The 22070-nt window shown below is 36.7% G+C and overlaps 1 protein-coding gene across 1 annotated transcript in view; it reads right to left on the reverse strand.

Moving 5' to 3' along the window:
• The window catches only part of Dora (zinc finger SWIM domain-containing dorado), a 495561-nt gene that overhangs the window by 120163 nt on the left and 353328 nt on the right, over positions 1 to 22070 (reverse strand). Inside the window, exons 18-19 of the mRNA XM_090399467.1 lie at positions 20108 to 20200; positions 4659 to 4942 (exon numbers count right to left, since the gene is read on the reverse strand). Of these exons, the coding sequence (XP_090255593.1) occupies positions 4659 to 4942; positions 20108 to 20200 (377 nt within the window). The remainder of the gene's footprint in view (positions 1 to 4658; positions 4943 to 20107; positions 20201 to 22070) is intronic.

A 22070-nucleotide genomic window follows, 5' to 3' on the forward strand; every position in this document is an offset into this window, starting at 1 on the left:
TATACTGAGAGAGAGCATTTTGGCTGGTGTTTGTAATTAGGTTAATGTGATCCACATCTGGGAGCAAGGATATTTGTAGATTTTAGTTAACTCATATATATATATATATGGGAGGGGTATATAGTTTCATTTATGACTACTATTGATCAGGACATGACATTTTTGAGCTTATGAAGGGTTTAGATTTGGGTTAGAACACCAGATTAAAAAATAACATTGCTTCATATTATGAGAAACTTGAAAACTATTATTATGAGACTGTCATCCCATTAATCAAGATTTCCTTACTATGGCCGATTGGAACTGTAGAATTATGCCATATAGTGCTGTCATTTTTCCTTTCATGTGAATGTATGCATGTGCATCTTTTTTATGCCTGCAGTGTTGACCAAGGCAATATAATGACATAATTAAATAAAATGGAGTTATTATTATCCATAGACATCTGTTCCTTTCATTAAACCAAAGCATGAGGAACCAGGTGCCAAATGAATATAGTATGAGTTTCAACTATGTAATAAACTATGACAGATATTTGCAATATCACTCATATCATTATGTCATCATTCATGCTTCAGTGGGATTCAAATCCACAACTTGTAGGTTGGTAAGTGGAGATGCTATTCACTTGCTCAACCAGGTTAGTAATCTAAAACTGAAATGACTGCTTAGAATTATCCAGGACTTGAATAATACCATCCTGATCCCTCCTAGAATAAATCAATAACTAATTCTGGAAGCTTCAACCTACCAACAAATTGCATTACTACCAATAGATGCTTCTCTCCTAAAAACCTATTATTGTGCTCATTATAAAAATTATGGAAACAATTATCGTGTTAGAGTAAAACTTCAGTTTAATATAAACCAAGATAATCACTCGATGTTTTGACCTTCACATTATCATCTGGAGTATACATATATATACACACACACATACAAAGAAACAAGATGCACTACAATCTACATGGTATGATAAAGTTACATTGATTTGGTCAACTGTTAAAAACTACTGGCCTGACCACTGATGAAAAAAAAAAAAAAAACCTTACTACATCAATGCTAGAGTCCTGTTATTATTATTATCTATTTGATTCCAAAAATAAGTTAAGCCAGAGAGCAACATGTTCACACAAATTTACTCATATAAACATACACATAAATTAAACCAAACAGTATGAATGATGGCCAATAAAAGCGGAAAAATTGTTTATAGTCCTAAAGTCAGGGTTTGCTGGAAACTAAGTGGGCTGAATGTGTGCCATCTAAATTCTTGGGATTTTTATGCCATCATTATTGTTAATATTAGGATGATTAATCAAAATTTCACAGGCTTCTTTAAATTTGTGTTCATATCAGGTTTTTGTATGATGTAAAGAACAGGTATTTTTCCAGTCAGTTTGGTGTAGGATTTAAGAGTGCGATCTGAGAGGTCTGCTTCATCAAAATTGTTAAATTTAATGTCTTGGTGTTATTTTTTATGGATTGGGATTGTAAGTTGTTTCCGAAATATAAGGTAAGCTATAGGTGCAATATAGCTTAATAATTTATTATTAAGGTTAATTTATTATTATTATGGGACAAATTGCTATAGCGCTAGTTATATTACTAGTATTTCCCTACTGAGTGTTACTGGCAAGATCTATGCAAGTATACTTGAGAAACGGTTGAGAAGAATTGTGGAAGAAAAGCTTGGTGAAGAACAAGCTGGATTCAGGCCAAATAGAGGCCGTCAGGATCAGATCTTCACTTTATGACAAATAGTCGAGAAAGCATGGGAATATAACAGAGATCTGTATTTAAGTCTTGTCGATCTGGAAAAGGCATATGACAAGGTGCCAAGAGAGAGAAGCTATTCAATACGCTGCAGTTATATGGTGTCAATGGGGCATTATATCAAGCAATACTTGCTCTTTATTTGAGTTGTAAGTCAGCAGTTAGAATTGAAGGAAGTACAGAAAAATGGTTTAATGTTGAATCTGGTGTGAGACAAGGATGTACATTATCCCCTCTGTTATTCATTATCTATATGGATCACATTATGAAGGAAAGTGGTATTAAACATTATATCAAATTTGGAGATGTTAATGTCAGCTCTTTGCTTTATGCAGATGATGTTATACTTCTAAATAAATCTGCTACAAGTCTGCAAGATTCTCTGACTAAATTGAATAGCTGTTGTAATAGATATGGTATGAAGGTCAGCAATAAAAAGACAAAGACAATGAAAATAGGCAGAATCATTGAAAATGTCAACTGTGTTGTGAATGGAGAACCTGTGGAACAAGTAAAACATTTTAGCTACTTAGGCACGATTTTTACTGAAGATGGTAAATTAAATATAATCAGCAAAGCTGGTATGGTAGGAAGTCAATTGAATAAATTCATATGGAATAAGAGAGAAATTAGTCGGAACACTAAATTAGCTGTATACAAGACAGTGTTCAAACCAGTTTTAACTTATGGATCTGAGAGCTGGGTCAGAAGTAAAACACTTGACCAAAGACTAGAGACTGCAGATATGATAGTCCTGAGAAAGATTATAGGCATGAACAGATGGCATCATCATATTAAAAACGAGGATATTAGGAAAGAACTTGACATTATCAACATCTAGGAATGCATTAGCAGAGCTAATCTCAGGTGGTATGGTCACTTAAACAGAATGGGCGAAGAAAGATTAGCAAAACAAGTGTTCTCTGCCAGGTTGGCAGGAAAACGACCCAGAGGAAGACCAAAATATAGGTGGATTGATACGGTACAAAGTGCCTTAGACGATAGAAATATAAGATCTGATAATGTTGCAGTCTTGACAAGTAACAGACTGATTTGGAGGAAAATTGTAGATAGGAAGTTAGTAATGATGTAATTTTTTTCATGTAGTACTATCATATCCTGTACACCCCTTGATGGGTGTACAGGATATGACAGGAATTTGATGGCAGGAATACATGGCAGGAATTTGATGATGATGATTATTATAGCTCTGTTTTTTAGGGTATTAATGACTCCATGTTTTTGCGAAGGGTGGTGATGAGTTAGCATGTATATATTGGCCGGTATGTGTAGGCTTGTGGTAGACAGTGAAGGACAGACTGCCTGAGGAAAGTCCTGCAACTAGTGTATCCAGGAAAGAAAGCAAGTCCTGATTTTTAATTTCGATAGTATGTTGTATGTGCACGTGCTGTTTGTTCAGGTGGCTGAGGAAGGTGATTAACATTTTGTGGCCGTATGACAAGATAACGAAAACATCATCATCTAAGCCAAACTGTAGGTTTTGAAGTAAAGGAATCAAGAGCACGTTGCTCAAAAGCTTCCATATAAAAGTTAGTAATTGGAAAGAGATAGTGATGAGCCCATGGCTGTACTTTCTTTTTGCAGATAAAAATTATTTTGCTACATGAAGTAACTGGAACGTAGTACATGGGCAAAGAGAGATGTAATGTCGGGTGGAAATTTGTTCTGTAAGATTAGAATTGTGTCACTGATTGGGACATTTCTGAAAAGGCCAGAAACGTCAAAACTGACTAATAAATCATCTTTGCTGAGTGTTATGTTTTTAATTTTGTTTATGAAGTGTTGTGTGTTCTTTATATAGGAAGAGGAATGACCTACCAACTCCTTGAGTGTTGAGGCAAATTTCTTGGTTAGTTGATAATTTGGGCTGTCTATATCTTCAACTATAGACTGAAGCAGAACGTTATGTTTATGTACCTTGAGAACACCATATATTCTGGGAGAACCAGAATAATGGGGTAATAGTTTTTTAAGTGTCCGATGGCCAAGAAATGACAGACAAGTAGTTTAATGGCTGATCAAATCAATGTAACTTTAGCATACCATGTAGATTGTAGTGCAGCTTGTTTCTTTGTATATATGTGTATACTCCAGATGATGACCTTAATGCAAAGGTTGAAACGTCGAGTGATTATTTTGGTTTATGTTAAATTGAAGTTTTACTCTAGCATGGTAGTCGTTTCCATAATTTTTATAATGAATTCTGATCACCATGTAACCATGAATTAAAGGAGTATTACTATGCTAATTTTAGTATTTTCAGAAGTTCTAATACCACACCCTTAAAATGAGTGTTTGCATAATTACAATTATTGCCTACCAGATGAAGATTGACTCAGCATTATAAAGGTTTTTGTGAATGAATCATGAATCTGGATTTGTGACCATCATTTAAAGATAAGTCAAAGAGAATTTAACATGGAACTATCATTTAAATATTACATTTATGCATGGTATGAAGAGTTTATGAAGAATTACCTTGCTTCAGTAATTTGAAAAATTGGGTAAAGAGTGCATCAGGAATTTTTCAGCTCTACAAAAAAAATAAAAAATAAATAAATAAATAAAAATAATAATGCAAATGAGGCAAGAACTACAGATCATGCTGAAAATGAAACCCAATGATGTGGTGAACTGTTTCAACTTTTGCACTCAATTTATGCAAGATAAAATTCCTTATGTGATACCAATTTTTTTATATTCTGGCAAAATTTTGTATGTATAGTAAATTCAAAGCAAATTCAAACTTGTAATAGGAAAGGTTACTAATTAAAAATCAAGAATATAATGTGATATTCTTGATCTATAAATTATATCAATAGAAGCTTTTAAATATAATACAAAAGAGTGGAAACACTTACCTGTAATCCAGGACACTTGAGAAGAATATGTTCGAGAGAGCCAATTTGGAGAAACAGCATTATGAAGTCCCAAGGCATATAAACCAATCTGAAAGGCACACATATGTAGGGCTCTGTGAGGACCCCGATGATTTTGGCTTGCAGATGGTTGGGTGAATAGCACTGCAGTACTGCTGTTTCCTCCAGCTTTAGTTAGCACAGTTTTTGCCAACTCAAACATGAAATGAGCTGAAGCTTCACTAGGTTGATTTGGGACACTTGGATATACCCGCTTCCCTTTAAACCTATTTAGAAAACTTTGAGCATTAATAATGATAATGACAATACACATTAATTAACTGATTATATATATATCTACCCTATATATATATAAAATGATAAGCTTTTTGTGTAAGGTTTTTCTGTCACATTTTTTTCAAGTTATTTGAAACATTTTGAAACTCAGGGGGGGGTGCCGTACTGGGGGGGGGGGGAGACCCCTTTCGGGTTTTCAAAATTCGAGTCATCAGAATTCAAGGAGAACCAGCATACCAGTCCGGAACACGGGGGGGGGGGTGCCGTAGGTGCCAGAGCCCCCTAGTGTGTGTATATATATATATATATATATATATATATATATATAATATAAAAAGTAGAAAATAAAAATTATTAAACTTATTCTCTATCTCAAAAATATAGGTATAATGGCAAATATGACCACAGAGCAGACAGTGTGGTAAAAATAATAATAACAGACACTAATTAGTATATTTAAATGAGTTATATGTAAAGGACTAGCAGCTACTTTTGTTTATATGATATTTGACATTCTGGCAGAAATTATATTCTTATTTTCATCCATAATTTTTCTCTAAATATGCAAACAAAACTCTGTATGAAGTAGTTTCAGGGCTTTGCTGTTTGTATACATAGAACAAATTGTTTGCTTATGTGAAAAAATATACACAAAATAAGATCATAATTTCTTGTTGACTATAATACACTATTCAACACAATGAATGAACATGCTATAACTATTCTAGTTTGGTTCTAACAAAAACAAACTTTTGTGCAATTTGTTAATGATTTATTTATCAATTTCAGGATAGTGTGCTTATTTTAAATACAAATTGTTCTGAAAATATTTCAGAATTATTTCTAAGGCTTGAACAAATAGTGATTTAATTTTTTCTTAAGATTTACATTTGTTACTGCAAAGGATCTGACTTAAATATATTAATAAAAATAACTTAATATACATACTAGAATACCAGATAATTTTCACCACTCTACAAAAAACATCCTTGATCTCTTCTTTGCAAATGATTATACTAAGTATACTATGGATGATCTTTGTTCTAGAAATTATATTTTTAGTTTAATCCTTTATCTAAGTGTAAGTAAACAAAGTTTGCGCCTGAAATATTTTCAGGACTAGGGCAACTCGTGGTAAAGGTGGTATAAGTTCTGATCATTTGCCTTAATATCGTACAATGCAAAGCACATACCCTTATGGGTATGTAAAATGCTATGCATTATGGAAAGTATCACTACGCAGACCAGTTTCGACCTTTATTGAGGTCTTGTTCAGTGAGAGCTAGACCCAGTGGTGATACAAAGGTGGAAATAATGCAAAAGACATATCACCATATACCAGTTGCCAAAAGGTGTCAGCACCTTATTATTAAAATTCTCTGGATTAGAGATAGTTGATGGAAGTTTTTTCACTTGGCTATGTTACCAATTACATATTTGGTTTAATCATTTATCCAAGTGTAAGCAAACAAAGTTTGCCCTTGAAATATTTTCAGGAGTAGGGCAACTCGTGGTAAAGGTGGTGGTACTAACACAAGTCATCTGAACTTATACCACCTTTACCATGAGTTGCCCTGGTCCTGAAAATATTTCGGGTGCAAACTTTGTTTCCGCCTGAAATGTACGTTGTAAATTCCTCAAATAATTTAATAGTCATGAGTTACCAATGTATAAGCCTATCTACAAGAATTATGTCTCGATACTGTATTGTAACATGCTCCTTGGTTAGAAAGTTGTGGTTTCTAATATTATCTAAGATGCAAAATAACTGCTTTTAACTGAAGGTGAGGTAGTCATTATGTGGAAGTGACGAGATTTCTTTCCAGGAAGTATCAAGTGACCATAGAACCAGTGCAATTTACACACACCATACATGTCCACAGTATTATGGCTTGATCTCCCTCTAAATAATTTTTAATAACAGCCATCTGACTTTTCATCTTTTTTGCCTGAGACTTATTTCTGTTTTTGATCTTGAACTGCACTAAATTGTTACTTTCTGATTTCCTGATGTGTTTTGCTAAGTACTGTGTTTTGGTCATAATTTACAGTTCTTCACCTTTTAACATGATTTATAATTATAACTATTAATATTATTTTTTTTGTCATAAGACTTACATTTTTGGTACTTCTGTCAGTGTTTTTAGTTGATTTACCGTTATTGTAAATCTAGTTATCATAAGAAATAATCACTTTTTTCTTCTATTGCTTCCCAAATGTTTATTAAGATGTGTTATCAGTTTGTGCAATTTTTCTAAAACTTTTAATGTTACTCCCACCCACTAAAGGTGATTTGCAAACCTATAGAACAGTATGGTGCAAAAAATAAAAAATAAATAAATATATTACCGAATAACTCAATGATATATGTTATAGAATAAATGGGTTTATTAACAAAACATATATGTTTACACCTAGTGATATGTACATCCACAACTAACAGTGGAATCTTGGTCAAATAACAACAGTAGATTATATGGGCACCTTGTCTTTCAAGACAGGTTTCACAGTGCATCTGAAAGTTCTTTGTCAGCTTGGAAAACAAGGGTTGGGATATCTGCTGGACATATCGTGTAATTTTATCACTTATTTCATCAATGTCTGAACGTGGGTCATGATGGAATACCCATTCCTTCAACATATCCCAAACGAAGGCATCAAGCAATGTGAGGTGAGGAAAACATGAAGGGTACAAGAATTCTGTGAACCTTGAAATGAACCTCCCAAGGAAGTTTTCTGATAAATAGGCTCTAGAATGTGATATGTGACAGGTTGCTCCATCCTGTTGGAATACTTTTGCACAAAATGTTTTTTACATGACACGTCCTATTCAAATCCTGGGTGAACAGAATTAACACATTCTCAATGTAGTGTTCACTATTTAAGGTCATGGTTACACCACCCTCTTGTAGGAAGTAGAGCCTAATTATGCAAAAATTGCACACCATAATTCATTGCTAAACACTGACCCACCTGAATGACATATGAATCCCACCTTAAGGATTCTCTGCAGTGACCGCCTCGGTATCCCAGGTTTAACTGCTGTTTGTCATTGGCTGTGTTTTGGAGACTGTAACACTTGCTCCAGTACATGCCATGATTCTCATTTGTGTTAATAGTTCGTGGTCTCCCCCAAATGCCCTTTGCATCGTAGCAGAATACTCCCAGTAGATCAGGACACACTTCTAGCCATTTGCTTGGGGTACGCTTACTGAAACGATGAGCAAACTGCTCACAAACTCATTGTAGGCTTGAACCATTTGCTCTACCAACTAAGTATGAATTAAAATAATGCTCAATAATGAATGTTCCAACAATTCATTATGCACATCCCTTAATTTTCCCATTGCTAAAACACCTTTCTGGGCAGGTGCATTGTCCTGATGAAAGATGGTTTTTTTCTTCTGCAAACCAGGTCTTTTCTGACGAATTTTTCGTTTAGTCTGGTTAAAAGATCGGAATAATATTCCCTGGTTATTGTTTTACCATTTTCAAGATAATTAATAGACAAAATGCCTTTAGCATCCCAAAACATCAATGCTATGACCTTTCCAGCTGACGGAACCGACTTTGTCTTCTTTGGCGCTGAACAATCGGCTACTGTCCGCTGTTTTGACTGGTGTTTGGATTCTGGTGTGTAATGGTGAATCCAAGTCTCATCCATAGTAATAAATCAACACACAACATCAGTTTTATTCTTGTTAAAACTCTCCAAGCACTGTTCAGAGATTTCCATGTGAGTGTGTTTTTGATCTGCTGTGAGCAAACGCGGCACCCATCCTGCGCAAAGCTTTTTCATTTGCAATTCTTCATGCAAAATATATCCTAAACGTTCGTTTGAAATGCCTATGGTCTCTCATGCACTCGATCAATGATTTCTGGTGTTGTTACATTTTTCGGACATCCTTCACATGGATCATCTTCAAGGCTGGTATAGCCACAATCACACTCGGCAGCCCATTTCTTAATTGTCAAAAACGAAGGAGAAGAGTGCCCACAAACTTTTATGAACTTCAAATATATTTCGTTTGGCATTAAACTGATACTCAATTTTATCCATTTCAAGGGATACAGACAACACTTTTGCTTCAGACAAAAGTGTTATAAAAGCTGTATAAAAGAAGCTACTTTATAGAATGACTTGCAGTTTCACATGGATGCTTATAACAAACTTTTATAAATTTGAATGAATTTTTTTTTCATTAAACCTTCTTTTACAAAGAATTTTATAACCGCACGATACTCAATTTTATCCATTTCAAAGTGATACAGACAACACTTTTGCTTCAGACAGCTGTATAAAAGAAGCCACTTGATAGAATGACTTGCAGTTTCACATGGATGCTTATGATAGATGTACCAACTTTAGAGAAAAAAAAAATCGCAGCAATAGTGTTGCCATCTAAGGGGAACTGGTGTCGAGGCTAGCTGGTGAAAGGACGTACTGTCGGAGAGCTCCTGAAAGATTTGTGATTTTTGTTGATTTATTAATATTTTGTTAGATTTAATTGTGTAATTTTAGTATATTATTATAGTTTTATTAGTGTAGTTAGTGTACTAAAGTGTTTTAAACATAATCTATGTCGGGAAGTTGCCGCTAGAGGGATTCGTAGTGTGTAGTGTTTGTGAAAGCTCCTGATAAGATAAGTGTTATTTTCAGTTATCGTTGATAAATTTACTTTAATATTGCATAGTTTTGTTTGTGTTGCGTATCTTAGTGCGTCTGTTTGTGAGTTTTTGGTGTTTATAATTTATAATTTGATAAAATACGTTACTAGTAAGTATGGCTCCAGTTCGAAGGAAAATAGGGACCAGTAATGATGGTTCGCCATCTTCTTTCAAGAACGGTAATGTAAAGGAGATGATTCAGTGTACTATCTGCGAAATGTACACTTTGCGGACTGCAGTCAGAGTGTGATTAGATGATAATAAAGGAGTGAATGTGTGTAGAAAATGTAGGGAGAATGAGGAATTGAAGTGTATTTCAGATTGTGAGTGTGATATTTTTGTCAAACTTCAGAATGAAGAAAATAGGGATATGACAAGAAACGGCGAGGTTGTACCAGAGAATTGTGAGAGTGTGAATGTAGAAAGTGTGAATGATAGTATTAATAGTTTTACAGAGAATAAAAAAGATGAGATAGATGCAATGAGTGAGATTGCGTTGTTGAACGGTGCAATACAAAGGGCAAAACAGCAGCTAGAGCGTATGAGCAAAAGTCGACTGAATGAACCAGCCAATAATAAAAAGTATGACAGGAAAAATAGGAGTATGAGTGTGAACATGAACAAAATGAAGGATAAAGTGCTGTATGGAGACTCGTTAGTACGAGGTGTGTTAGTAGAGAATTTGACAAAATCGTACCAACCTGGTGCGACCCTAAAGGATGTAACTGAGTCTATTAGAGAGCAAAAGGAAAGGGTGAAAGAAATGATTGTTGTGGCAGGTATGAATGATTTGAAAGGAGATAAAATGGAAATGATAGAAGACCTGAATGAATTGTTTGAGGTAGCAAAAGAAAAGAGTGAGAGAGTTAGAATGATTAGTCTTATGCCACGGTATGACAGTGAAATGTTTAAAAGGAGGGCCATAATTGCGAATGACTTTATGCGTGGGTTATGTATGACAAGTGGTGTGTAATTTGTGGAGTGAGTTCGATGGGCGAAAGGATCTATATAAGATGGATGACTTGCATTTGAATGGTTACGGTGTAAGGAGACTTGAGAAAGTGTTGCTGAATGTAGTGGATGTGCAAATTCAGGGAAACTAGATTTATTAAGGGGGGGGGGGTAGATATACAGTCCTTAGGGAGGCAGTTGAATGTATGAATGAATATAATATGCCCGAGCGAATAAGGACAACAAATCAGAGTGAGATAGTTAATATAAGGCATCAAGGTAGAGTTGGGGCTAATGGGGGTCTTAAATTCATGTACACTAATGCTAGGAGTATTAGGAACAAGAAGGAAGAGTTTTTGGCCATGGTTGGCACTTCCAGACCACAGGTTATTGGTATTAGTGAATCGTGGCTGACTGTAGATGATATAGCTAGTGGGATTGAATGTGATGGGTATAGTGTGTTCAGGAATGACAGGGACTAGGGATCAGAGAGTGCTTGACCTAGAAATTACATCTGAGGATTTGGCTGTAACAAATATGACCACATTGCCACCAATTGATGAGAGTGATCATAGGGTCTTCTTGACTTGGGAGGTGGCTAAAGGTGTGGAATTTTCAATTAAGACAGGGTACATGTGGAATTATCGGGCTGGAAAGTATGACAAGCTTAGGAGTTTGATTGGTTCAGTGCCATGGCATGTACAACTGCAAGGACTAGAAGTTGATAGTGCATGGGAGGCAGTTAAGAAGTGTTTGCAGGAGGCAATGGCTGAGTCTATACCTAGAGTCCGAATAATAAATCAAGTAGGGGTTAAATGGATGAATAACACCATTAACCTTGAGCTGCAAAAAAAGAAACAACTATTGTTGTTTCTTTTTTTGCAGCTCAAGGATTTTTCTCTCCATAATTGTTTCTTTTTCAAAGAAACAATTATGGAGAAAAAGGTGACCAGCAGGCATATGAACGGTATAAAGCGCAGGCCAGAAGGGTAACGAGTGTGGTAAGAAAAGCAAAAGCGGATTATGAAAGAACATTAGCCATGCAGGCTAAAGAGAATCGCAAAGTTTTTTCGATATGTTGCAAGTAAAAGAAAAAATGTATATGGCAGAATGATTTTAAAGAATTCCGATGGTAGGGAGGTAACCAAATCAGTTGATATAGTTGAATTACTGAGCGAGCACTTTGCAAGAGTATATCATCCAGGTGGTGACATTGCAGGAATAAAGCTTATACGGGAATTGTGGTGAATGAAGTGGAGGTGAATAGTCTATTACAAAACCCCAATGTCAATACATCTGTGGGATTGGATGGTTTACCAACTCGTGTCATATATGAAGTGGCTAAAGAATTGTCAGTGCCCTTGACCATTTTGTTTAATTTGAGTCTCGGGTCTGGGTTAGTCCTGAGGGGTTGGAAAGAGGGGAAAATAGTTCCAGTGCATAAAGGTGGTTCCAAGACTGCTGTTGTAAATTACCGACCGATTAGCATATCAGGAATCATTGTCAAGGTCTTAGAGAAATTAGTCAAGAAAAGAATACAGGATTGGATAGATGAAAATGGGATATTGTATGGGGGACAACATGGTTTTGTGAAGGGTAGATCATGCCTCAGTAACTTGCTCACATTTTATAATACAGTGATGGCTGAACTGGATAGGGGTAATGGGTTTACAGTGACACTACTGGACCTTGCCAAGGCCTTTGACAGGATACCACATGGAACCCTAATCATTAAACTGGAGCAGATGGGGATAGATATAGGGTTGGTGAGATGGATAGGAGGGTGGCTGAAGGAGAGATACCAGAGCGTGGTTTATGCAGGAGTGGAGTCTAAAAGACGGCTTGTGACTAGTGGTGTGCTGCAGGGCTCTGTTCTTGGACCACTGCTTTTCAATTTGTTCATCAATGATATAGGAAAGGATTTGAGAGGAAATGTTCACTTGTTTGCTGATGATGCAAAGTTGGGTAGAGTAATTGTGAGTGCACAGGATGTCAAAATTTTACAGGATGATTTGGACAGTTTGGAGGACTGGGCTAGGAAAAATGGATGTCAATTTAATGTGGCAAAGTGTAAGGTTATGCACTTTGGTGTGAAAAGAATAGCAGCAGTATATCGCATTGGTGGAACTGTACTCCAGGAGATTGATGAGGCCAGGGATTTGGGAGTGTTGGTGGATAGGGAATTGAAGTTTAGGGGTACATTGCAAAAGTGACTAAATCAGCTCATCAAATCACTTGGCTTCTGAAAAATACTTTAACATGCAGAGACAAACAAGTTGTTGTTCCTCTGTATCGAGCCTTGATAAGACCCCATCTGGACTACTGTGCCCAGTTATGGGCACTAGGGTTTCTTCGTGATGGGGAGGAAGTGGAGAGGATCCAGAGACGAGTGACCAAGATGATAGAAGGTCTGTGGAATGAACCTTATGAGAATAGGTTGAAGATTTGTGGGTTGCAGAGATTGGACGATAGGCGAAGGTGGGGTGATATGATTGAGACATTCAAATTACTGAAGGGTTTCTATAAGATTGATCCAGAAGATATTTTTGAAAATATGACTGGTGGTGGGAGGACTAGGGTCCATGCATGGAAGCTGGGCAAGAGCGTGGTTGACAAGGGTGTTAGAGCTAGGTTTTTTACTTGGAGAGTGGTGAATGATTGGAATAAGCTTCCAGTCTGTTGTGGGTATTACGACTATGAATGAGTTCAAGGCAAGGTATGATAGATACTGTGTCAATGTCGAATAGTTGTTCTTGACATGATGTTAGGGCCTCCCTCGATGAGTCTGTCGACTCCTTGGAGTTGCCCGGAACAATAATAATAATAATAATCTATGGTCAAGAACTTTTCAGACTATCCTTGTAATTGCCACCATTGACTATTATAGTTAAAATATTATATTTCAACCAAACTAGTCATTGTAATAAAGAAAGAAAATTGCAACATAGAAAGAGTAACAGACAAAGAATTGTACCCAAGGTTAGGTATGTTTCTTATTCCTTAATGAATTAAGCCAGTGTCCAGGACGGAGGGAGGGAGGGAGGGAGAAACTGAGTCAAAGGCACATTTAAGGTCATCTTTCAAGCTTGTTGGGCAGTAAGACAAAAGGTTTGACCCCAATAAACAAGGACTTTTATAAAATTATAAATTTTCAATTTACTTTTCAGATTTTTATAGAAAGTTGAACATGGCTTACTTAAGTTAATATTCAAAGATATTGCTTATATATAAATTTAAGATATAAATTTTAAACTACAAATAATTTTTAAGGGGCACAAAATTGTACTTGTGAGGAAGAGATTTCAATGCAATCTCAATGCATTAAATTCCTCCTTACATGTGTTGGGTCACATCCCTATATTTCTCTCTGTTTTTGATGTCATCACCTCCTTGCACTTACAAAGTTCTATTTTCCTTCTGTCTTTTAATACTCTTGTTCTTAATAATAAATTACTATTATTATTATTTATTGGTACCCACATATAAATTTTCCTTATGTTCTACTCACACAGAATGGTGTCTTCATCATGCTATGTTAGGTTTCCAATCAGCCATTTGGATGGAATAATAATGCATTTGACAACTTAAAAATATACAAAATAGAAAAGAAAGAAAAAAAAAATCCTTAGCCAGTCCGCAGTACCAAATGTATAATATGAAAAAAAGAAAAAGAAAAACAGTACTGAACTTCAACACCCCCCCCCCTCTTCAGTACATGCAGTATGAGATATGCGGTGTTCGACTGCATGCACATTAATAGAAGAAGCATACGCCATCACGTTGGCTGTAGCAATGCCGTTGATGCTGGAAGAAAAGACGTTCATTGTTGAGCATTATTTTAGTTCATACTTAGTTGGTAGAGCAAATGGTTCAAGCCTACAAGTTTGTGAGCAGTTTGCTCATCGTTTTCTGTAAGCATACCCCAAGCAATTGGCAAGAAGTGTGTCCTGATGTACTGGGAGTATTCTGCTACAATGCAAAGGGCATTTGGGGAGACCACGAACTATTAACACAAATGAGAATCACGGGTGTGTGCTGGAGCAAGTGTTACAGTCTCCACAACATAATCAATGGCAAACAGTGGTAAAACTTGGGATACCAAGGAAGTCACTACAGAGAATACTTAAGGTGAGATTCGTACATCATTCAGGTGGATCAGTGTTTAACAGCAATGGATTACGCTGCACAGCAGGAATACTGTGCACTCATGCTGGCCCAATGTCTATGAAGAACCATCCTTCCTCTATGATGTTCAGATGAACCTGCAGGTTTCTTGGTTTCTCAAGACCTGAATTTGTCCTAGAGAAGTCGCTTTACAGCAAGACAGTCACCCATGTACTTGTGAGGAAGAGATGTGCAATTTTTGCCCATTGCATAATTGGGCCCTACTTCCTACAAGAGGGTGGTGTAATCGTGACCTTGAATAGTGTACACTACATTGAGAATGTGTTAGTTCTGTTCACCCAGGATTTGAATAGGATGTGTCATGCAAATTCATTATTTTGTGCAAAGGTATTCCAACAGGATGGAGCAACCTGTCACATATCATGTTCTAGAGCCAATTTATCAGAACACTTCCTTGGGAGGCTCATTTCAAGGTTCACAGAATTCCTGTACCCTTCATGTTTTCCTCATCTCACATTGCTTGATGCCTTCATTTGGTGTATGTTGAAGGAATGGGTATTCCATCATGACCCGCCTTCAAACATTGATGAAATAGGGATAAAATTACAAAATATGTCTAGCAGATATCCCAACCGTTGTTCTCCAAGATGACAGAGAACTTTCACATGCACTACGAAACATGTCTTGAAAGAGAAATTGCCCATATAATCTACTGTTGTTATTTGACCAAGATTCCACTGTTAGTTGTGGATGTACATATCACTAGGTGTAAACATATATTTTTTGTTAATAAACCCATTTATTCCATAACATATATCATTGCAGTTATTCAGTAATATATTTATTTATTTTTTGCACCATACTGTACTATATGTTTGCAAATCACCTTTAGTGGGTGGGAGTAACATTAAAAGTTTTAGAAAAACTGCACAAACTGATAACCACATTTTAATAAACATTTGTGAGATAAAAAAATTGATTATTTCTTATGATAACTAGATTGACAATAGCTAGTTATCGTACCTAGATTTATAATAACGGTAAATCAACTAAAAATACTGACAGAAGTAGCAAAAATGTAAGGCTTATGACAAAAAAAAAAAAAAATTAATAGTTATAATCATAAATCGTGTTAAAAGGTGAAGAACTGTAAATTATGACCAAAACACAGTACTTAGCAAAACACATCAGGAAATCAGAAAGTAACAATTTAGTGCAGTCCAAAATCAAAGATAGAAATAAGTCTCAGGCAAAAAGATGAAAAATCAGATGGCTGTTATTAAAGATTATGGAGAGGGAGATCAAGCCATGATAATGTGGATATGTATGGTATGTGTGTAAATTGCACTGGTTCTATGGTCACTTTATACTTCCAGAAAAGAAAACTCGTCACTTCCACATAATGACTACCTCACCTTCAGTTAAAAGCAGTTATTTTGCATCTTAGATAATATTAGAAACCACAACTTTCTAACCAAAGAGCATGTTACACTACAGTATGGAGACATAATTCTTGTAGATGGGCTTATGCATTGGTAACACATGACTATTAAATTATTTAAGGAATTTACAACGTATACTGGAATATTAATTAAAAGAAACTTTAATAAACACCTCCTATATTTTGACAATTTCACATTGCCATCTTCATAGGAACGTACAACTATGACAAGTGCATGCAGGCACTACAAAAAGCAAATGAAGCAGAAGAGAGAAAACTACTGTTGTTCCTAGAGTCCTAAAGGTGCCCCTTAGCAGGCTATATTGGGTTGTTTTGGCTGTTGGGCTGAAGTTCTGAAGATGCAAGTTTCACAAATTTGGGACAGTCTCATGAACCCAAATTTGTTGAGGTTTGGAAAGTTTTTTTAGAGCTGAGGCTGATTCCATGAACAATCTTTCATATTTAAATTTGCCGTGGTGTATTAACGTGGCTTTCTTCCGATGTATTCTTTGGTGGGTATCCAGAGCATGGTCTGCAAGCCCAGATTGACTGCACTGGTGAAAGCAGTTGCAGTCTTTGTGTTCTGAAATCCTGACATTTGCTGTCCTGCCTATTTGGCCAAAGTAGGATAGTTTAAAGCTGCAGGATACCTGGTATACCCCAGGTAGGTCTAGGGGAAGTGGTTGGTCTTTGGTGGAGTGGATAAGGGATGCCAATTTTTTATATGGTTTGTGACAAGAAGTCAGGTCATATTTTTTAAGATTTTGGTTAACTTTTCAGAGGTGCCCCAGATATAGGGAATGGTGATGGATTTAGTGTAATCTTTGTTATGAGGGGAGGGAGGGATTGTGGTTAACTTGTTTTAATATTTTTTGGAGGGTTGTAACCATTGGTTAAGAAAGTGTTAAGGATGTGGTTTAGTTTAGCTCAGAAAGGGAAACTGTTGTTTTTCTCTTTTTTCCAAGGTGAATTGGATTCTGGGGTGTTGGTTGTTTAAGTGTGTTAAGAAGGAGTGGAGTATATCTGAGCCATGTGGCCAAATATTGAACACATCATCAAAGTAGTGAAGCCAAACAGTGAGTTTTTGTGGGACTGAGTTTAAGGCTTTCTCTTCAAAAGTCTCCATAAAGAAGTTGGCCAGGGGTGTGGAGAGTGGTGAACCCATGGCTGTCCCCCTCTATCTGTTTGTAGAATTTTCCTTGCCAAACGAAACAGCCTGAGTTCATTGTAAACTGAAATAGGGCTAAGATATCGGGAGGAAATTTGGCTTGGATGAACTCTATGGTTTCCTTGAGTGGGACACTTGTGAATAGGGAGACGTCAAAACTGACCATTATATAAAAATTTTTTATACTGGCTTTGAATTGGGCTGAGATTTTTATGTGTGATGGTGGGTTGCCAGTATAGTGGGTAAGCGCTTTGGCTAAATGTTTGCCTAATTTGTATATGGGGGAATCAATGCCATCCACTCCTGGCCGATGTAAACAAAGCTATTCAGGCGCCAGAGGAGGAGGAGCTTTCCGACACGCTGAACCACGACCTTTGGACGATTCTCTACGATGTCTCGTGCACTTCAGTAGCAAAAGAATTTGAAAAGATACGGAGTCGGCACATCAAAAAAATTGAAAACTTGAAAAAGGACTCTATCTCTGAACCTCAACAACCACTCAACACTGTAATCAACCTTTCTTTTGTAACTTTGAAGCCTGAGGCACTCAAAGCACTGGCATGTGGTCACAATTTTGCCATAACTCCTAAGAAAATGCCGGCCAGAGAAATAATGATTCAGATAGAAGAACGTGGTATCCGCAACCTTCCAAATCATATCGCCAACAATATCAGACTGGATGTAGTCGGTGTTCTCACCAAAGCAAGACCACCGAAAACCAACCAATCCAAAGGAGAATATAAAGCTCTACAATAAATGAAGAAAAGCAAAGAAATAGTAATCACCAATCTGATAAGGGAAATCCACTGTGGTTCTCAACCAAACCGACTACACAGGTAAGCTTAATACTTTATTGTTAGATCAGGCTACCTACCTACCTACCTATTGAGTATAATCCCACCAGCTCCCAAATTAGAACACTCCAAAGGCTCCTTAAGAAGGTCACTTCTTGGCTTCTGGAAGTTACCAACAAACTAAAACCTTTTAACTTTAGACCGCCCTCCCCCCGAATATATGGACTTCCAAAAATACATAAACAAAATGTGCCATTACGCCCCATAGTCGATGGCATTGATTCCCCCACATACAAATTAGCCAAACATTTAGCGAAAGCACTCACACACTATACTGGCAACATACCATCACACATAAAAAACTCAGCTCACTTCAAAGCCAGTATAGAAAACCTCTCACTCCAACATACTGACATAATGGTCAGTTTTGACATCTCCTCCCAATTCACAAATGTCTCACTCAAGGAAACCTTAGAGCTCAAACCAAATTTCCTCCCGATATCTCAGCCCTATTTCAGTTCACAATGAACTCAGGCTATTTCGTTTGGCAAGGAAAATTCTACAAACAGATAGAGGGGACAGTCATGGGTTCACCACTCTCCCCACTCCTGGCCAACTTCTTTATGGAGACTTCTGAGGAGAAAGCCTTAAACTCAGCCCCACAAACACCATTGTTTGGCTTCGCTACGTTGATGATGTGTTCGCTATTTGGCCACATGGCTCAGATACACTCCACTCCTTCTTAACACACTTAAACAACCAACACCCCAGAATCCAATTCACCTTGGAAAAAAGAGAAAAACAACAGTTTCCCTTTCTGAGCTAAACTAAACCACATCCTTAACACTTTCTTAACCAATGGTTACAACCCTCCAAAAAATATTAAAACAAGTTAACCACAATCCCTCCCTCCCCTCATAACAAAGATTACACTAAATCCATCACCATTCCCTATATCTGGGGCACCTCTGAAAAGTTAACCAAAATCTTAAAAAATATGACCTGACTTCTTGTCACAAACCATATAAAAAATTGGCATCCCTTATCCACTCCACCAAAGACCAACCACTTCCCCTAGACCTACCTGGGGTATACCAGGTATCCTGCAGCTTTAAACTATCCTACTTTGGCCAAATAGGCAGGACAGCAAATGTCAGGATTTCAGAACACAAAGACTGCAACTGCTTTCACCAGTGCAGTCAATCTGGGCTTGCAGACCATGCTCTGGATACCCACCAAAGAATACATCGGAAGAAAGCCACGTTAATACACCACGGCAAATTTAAATATGAAAGATTGTTCATGGAATCAGCCTCAGCTCTAAAAAAACTTTCCAAACCTCAACAAATTTGGGTTCATGAGACTCCCCCAAATTTGTGAAACTCGCATCTTGAGAACTTCAGCCCGATAGCCAAGACAACCCAATATAGCTCGCCAGGGGGCACCTCTAGGACTCTAGGAACAACAGTAGTTTTCTCTCTTCTGCCTCATTTGCTTTTTATAGTGTCTACATGCACGTGTCATAGTTGTATGTTCCCATGAAGATGGCAATGTGATGAAATTGCTGAAATATAGGAGGCATTTATTAATGTTTCTTTTAATTATTATGGAGACATGTAGGTCAGTGAGTCAGATATTATGTAACTCACCATATTACTTAAACTGTTGCCTTAATAAAACTGAAAAAAAAAACAGTAACAAAAGGTGCATAAATCTAATGCTGATATACTAATTAAAAAATATTAACTACATCCATAGAAGTATCACAAAGCAGTTATTTTCCAAATTCTTCCAAAGGTAATCTGTTTTCATGATATTCCTGTCATTTCCTTAGCAGTATCTCTGCTGAACTGACAAGATGATTTTACACTCTCTGAGTTAGCAAAAGTGCTTAATATATATTTTTAAATTTATATGGTAAAAATAACTAACAGAATCAAGTAGGCTAAATATGAAAGCATGCCTATATAAAAAAGTTTCTACATTTATAGAGACCTGAGATACTTACCTCATAACTTTAGTATTTGGAGCAACAGAACGGGTGAAACTCTCAACAGGAGGACAAGGAGAAGATAACTTTGGATTAACTACTTGAGGAGGACTATATAAACAATTGAAATATAAATAATTAATATATTAAAATTAACGAATAGCATACAATTTGATATGTGCCATGCAAAATTGTACACTATTTGACATGGTCAAATAGTGTACAATTTGACAAGTACATTTGTAGAACTAATTTTATTATTATTATATTAACATCCGACCTCCATGGAGTCAGAGACTCATTGTGGGAGGTATACACTATTGCATACAATGCTCATCCAATCGTGCCTAAAAAGGATTCAATGTGTCTACATTCACAACACACTCAGCCAATGCATTTCACTCACAAACCACTTCTTCTCACATCCTCTTTATACAGTTTCCAATGATGGCCTCTTGTTCTACCACCTCTCTCATTCTATGAAAAATCTCTTCCATGTCAACCTGATAACAACCCCTGATTAGCTTATATGTCTCAATCATATCCTCCTCCCCCCCTCGGAAGAGGGGAGGGAATAATTCACGAGGCTTCGGAATTTACATTCTCTTAATCTGTCCTCATACTCCAAATTCTACTGACAAACTTTTTGAATTTTCTCTGGATCCCTCTCCAACATAGTCTCGTCACCATGAAAACCTGGTGAACAGATCTGTGCACAATAATCCATATGAGGCCTGATCAAGGCCTTATACAATGGCATCATAACCTCTTTATTTCTGAATGTCGGGGTCCTCCACATCATTGCCATTATCTGATGTCTTCACAACTTGTGCAATGTGGTCACTGAATTTCAGGTCCTGTCCACCACCATGCCCAAATCTCTCATCTTTAAACTTTCCCCACCAAGTGTATACTTTGCATTCCATCGTTGCTTACCAAATTTTAAAACATTACACTTGGCAACACTGAACTGAGTTCCACTTACCAGCCCATTCAAGTCCTCCTGTAAGACAATAACATCTGCTTGACTCTGCGTCGCTCTCCCCAGTTTTGCATCATCTACATATCACTAGTCAAACCATCCCAATATCATTAATATATAAACTGAACAACAATGGTCCCAAAACTGATACCTGTGATACACCACTAGTGATTTTTCTCTTTCAGGATACTGCACCCCCATATACAACTTTCTGACAGCCAGTCACTGATTCAACTCAGAAGCATGTTATCCAATCCTGCCTGTTTCGATTTATTTATTAGTTTGTCATGTGGGAGCCTATCAAATGCTTTTACAAAATCCAAGTACGCCACTGTATATGTATTTCCCCTCTCCAAGATATTCGTCACCTTGTTATAGTACATAATTAGTAAAAAATCATCTCAGGTGTCACACCCTATTATCAAAATTCTCTGGATTAGAGATAAGTTTATGGAAGTTTTTTCACTTGGTGTGACACCCTTTGGCAACTCATATATGTAAATATGACTTCTCCATTACTTCCACCTTTGTATCACCACCTCTGGGTCTGTCTCCCACTGATGAGACCTCAATAAAGGTCGAAACCGGTCTAGGTAGTGGCCCTTCCCTTAATGCATAGCATTATATATTTCCGCAAGGAGATGTGCTTTGCATTATGGAGGATACTAAGGCAAGCGATGAGAACTTAAACCACCTTTATCACGAGTTGCCCCAGTCCTGAAAAGTACTTCAGGTGCAAACTTTGTTTGCTAACACTTGGATAAAGGATAAAATCCAATATATAATTAGTTTTATAGCCAAGTGAAAAAACTTCTCTAGGGTTTTTTTCTTTGCCTGTTTTGCCAATTTCTGCTCATAGTGCACTTTCGTTTTTCCTTTCTAACTGAGTCACTCTCCTGGCTTGTTCTTTATACTCTTCATGTAACTGTTAATTACCATTATTCATCTAGTACTGCCTCCAAAGAACCTTCTTCTTCCATATTTCATATTTAAGTCCCT

This window comes from Typopeltis vanoorti, chromosome 1, assembly GCF_054136105.1.
Source record: "Typopeltis vanoorti isolate ZY-2024b chromosome 1, IOZ_Tvanoo_1.0, whole genome shotgun sequence".
Lineage (NCBI taxonomy): Eukaryota > Metazoa > Arthropoda > Arachnida > Uropygi > Thelyphonidae > Typopeltis > Typopeltis vanoorti.